This window comes from Arachis duranensis, chromosome 5 (genome assembly GCF_000817695.3).
Source record: "Arachis duranensis cultivar V14167 chromosome 5, aradu.V14167.gnm2.J7QH, whole genome shotgun sequence".
In the NCBI taxonomy this organism is placed as follows: Eukaryota; Viridiplantae; Streptophyta; class Magnoliopsida; order Fabales; family Fabaceae; genus Arachis; species Arachis duranensis.
In genome coordinates, this window is record NC_029776.3 from 18,700,127 (window position 1) to 18,703,676 (window position 3,550).

General features: G+C 37.9%; 1 protein-coding gene across 1 annotated transcript; it reads left to right on the forward strand.

The window, feature by feature from the left end:
* Positions 1 to 883: 883 nt before the first annotated feature.
* LOC110281470 (uncharacterized mitochondrial protein AtMg00810-like) lies at positions 884 to 2,252 on the forward strand. Its single transcript, XM_021143755.1, has 2 exons — positions 884 to 1,010; positions 1,765 to 2,252. Exons 1-2 carry the CDS (start codon positions 884 to 886, stop codon positions 2,250 to 2,252), a joined length of 615 nt encoding a protein of 204 aa, XP_020999414.1.
* The last annotated feature ends 1,298 nt before the right edge of the window (positions 2,253 to 3,550 follow it).

A 3,550-nucleotide genomic window follows, 5' to 3' on the forward strand; every position in this document is an offset into this window, starting at 1 on the left:
TATCGATACTGTTATTATTATAATATTTTTATTATAATTATTATTGTTATAATTAGTATTAGTATTATTTTGATTATTAAAATTATTATTATTATTATTATTATTATTATTATTATTATTATTATTATTATTATTATTATTATTGTCTTTATTGTCAATGTTACGACAATAATAATATTAGGGCAGATTATAGGCCTAACAAAAATGATCCTAAAAAATTTTTAGTAATCTACCAAAAATGAGTCTAGATAATTTAGGGGTGTCAAAAATTCTCAGGAGGCGGGGATTCCCGCGGGGACCGCCCCGAATGGGGCCCCAACGGTGGAGAATTTTCTCCGTGGGGATGGAGATGGGGAGCAAAATTCCCCCGAGACAAGCGTGGAGACTCGAGCGGGGATCCCCGCCCCATCCCCGATAATTCCCCGAATGTTTGAAATTTCTTAAACAACCTTACTTTATTTCTAACATAGGGATTTTTTTAGCAATTTCACCAGTTAAAAAACCCTAACTCTATTATTCAGTCTTTCCTGCTCACTGTGTTGTTTGCTGCGCCATCTACTCTCTATTCCCAATTTCAACTCTCTTCTATCTCCACTTTGTTCAAACTGCAAAACTCCCACAGCACCATACGTTGTTCTCTCCCACAGCCCCAACTCTCTCCAGTTTCCACTTGATGTTAAAAACTATATCTTATTGTTTTTTTTAGAATGAAAATTGTATTTTAAGATTTTATTTTATGGACTATAATTTACTATGTTGTATTTGTGGACTTATAATCTTAGATAAGATATGTTTGTGTGTTTGTAATAGTATTTTCTAGTTTGTTTTTTATTTTTTTGATATTTTTTACTATAATTTTTATATGAATATTAAACATAAGGGGATGGGGAATGGGGCCCCGCGGGAATACGGGAACGCGGGAAATGGGAATAGGGACAATTATCCCCCCACAGCGGAGATCGGGACAGAGATGGGGATTAATTCTGGGGGCGGGGACGAGAAGCAGGAAGGTATCCCCCGCCCCCACCCCGCCCCATTGACATCCCTAAGATAACTTGATGTGAATATATTTTTTTTACATTAACTTTAGATAAAAAAAATTTACTTTTGACATATAATTAAAAACTTAAAATGCAATTAATAAAAAAATTTTATCTATAAGAAAAATTATTAATGAGATCTAGTTTAGATATAATAAAAAATAAATCATATAAATAGAAATTTTGCATAATAGGTAGAAATTAATAATTATTGTAAAATATTTAACAAAAAAAATATTAAACTTTTAAACAGGCATTGAATGTTTTTAATTCAGTATATTTTTAGGAAAAATTTTTAAATACCATAAATAATAGTACAGCATCATTTTCCACCACTAATATAGAATTTATGAGTTTATTTTGTAAGTACAGTTAGATTGTGTTTTCTTTGAGTTTTGACCTTATCGATGCAATGTGAAATGTTAGATAACCAGACAAGTTCACAAAACTTAAACATACTCTTCACTCATTTGGCGTTCAGAACACCAGATCCGACACTACTCTCTTTACCAAGCTCACTGCCACCTCATCTACTCTCATCCTCGTGTATGTTGATGACATTCTAATCACTGACTCTTCGAACTCTGAAATTCAGAACCAGATGAAGCAATTACACTCTACCTTCTCTCTCAAAGACCTTGGTGAGATGAGCTATTTTTGGGCATTGAAGTGGTGAGAGACCATGATGCTGAAATTCACCTTTCACAAACCAAATATGTCATAGACCTTTTGTACAAGGCTGGAATGCCCAATGCAAAACCAATGCCTACTCCCTTGACCTCTAGTTTAAAATTCTCATCCCATGGAGGGGAACCCTTCTCTAAGCCGGCTCTGTATCGGTCTCTTGTTGGAGGGCTCCGATATGCTACAATCACACGTCCTGAGATCTCCTACGCCGTCAACAAGGTCTCTCAGTTCATGCATTGTCCTCTTGAAACCCATTGGAAGGCCGCAAAGCAAATTTTACGCTATCTTGCTAGGACAGTCCACCATGATCTTCGCTTTCAAAAATCGAAAGATTGTAGGCTCTATAGATTTTGTGACTCGGACTGGGGAAGTGATGTGGATGACAGAAAATCAACCAGTGAATTTTGTGTGTACCTAGGACTAAATCTTGTCTCTTGGTCCAACCGAAAGCAACCAGTAGTTTTCAAGAGTTCAACGGAAGCAGAGTACCGAAGTCTTGCTGCAGGGCTCACAGAAATCATATAGATCCAAAATCTCCTTGCTGAGATGCATGTTATATGCACAGCCATACCAAGTCTGTACTGTGACAGCCAAAGTGCAATCCTACTAGCTGCCAACCCTGTGCTGTACAACAAGAGCAAACACTTTGAGTTGAACCTCCATTTTGTTCGAGACTATGTCACCCAAAAGAAGATCACTATCCAGCATATCCCAGCTCAGGACCAAATTGCTGACACATTGACCAAGCCCCTCTCAGCACCACAGTTTGTGCAGCTCAGAACCAAACTCCGGGTGGCTGTAAGAAATCAAGATAGCAAACCCATGAAGTAGCAGGGTTGATGTAAGTGCAGTTAGAGAAATATGAAAGCTGACTCAGCATCCAAAACAGAAAGGCAGCTAGAGATTAGAAGAGGTAGAAACTTGTTGTTGGTAACTAACTCTCCAGCTCATCAAAGCTGTGTATAAGTACTCTGCAATGTAAAGAACCCGTGTGTGATTTTTCAATGTGAAAAGATTTCAGATCTAATAATTCCTCATTCTATTTCTTCTTCTACTCACTTCTCTCTCTGTTTCTTCAACAGTTTCTGATACCTTGCATGGTATCAGAGCTGTATGATCCATGGAACCTGAATCCAATCCTATCAAAAGCCATGAAAGTACCGCTTCAAGAACTCCAACGTGTTTCTTCAACCAGAATACGTTCGCTGCGTTCTCGTCAATCAAGCATAACGAGCATAATTTCAAAGCCTGGAGGAAGTAGGCCCTAGCATGCATCAAAATGAACAAGTTACAAAATCACTTGGATCCACAAAAAATTCCGTCAAAACTCAACTCGAAAATTGGATCTGCATCAGAGACTCCATCATACACTGATTGGGAGGCACAAGATCAATGCCTAGTGGCTTGGCTCATGTCATCTATGGAAGCAACCTTCGTCAATCGTGTGGTTGAATTTGAATTTGCTTACCAAATCTGGAATGCACTTGAAGATTATTTTGTTGCGCGTGTGAAGTCAAAGATCATGCAGTTGAAGGTACAACTGAAGACACTCAAGAAGCATAGCTCCTCAGTCTCAGAATACATGGCAAAAATTAATCAGGTTGCTGATTCTCTCAACGCGCTTGGAGCACCACTGTCCACGGAGGATTACATTGAGGCAACGCTCGGTGGACTAGGTGAAGAGTACAGTACCTTCATCACAGTAACTAATGGAAGAATAGATCAGTTGTTCGAAAGTGAATTTGAATCTCAACTACAAACACAGAAAGAATTGCTTGAAAGATTTAGGAAAGTAGATCTTGGATCTGTTCAAGCAAATCTAA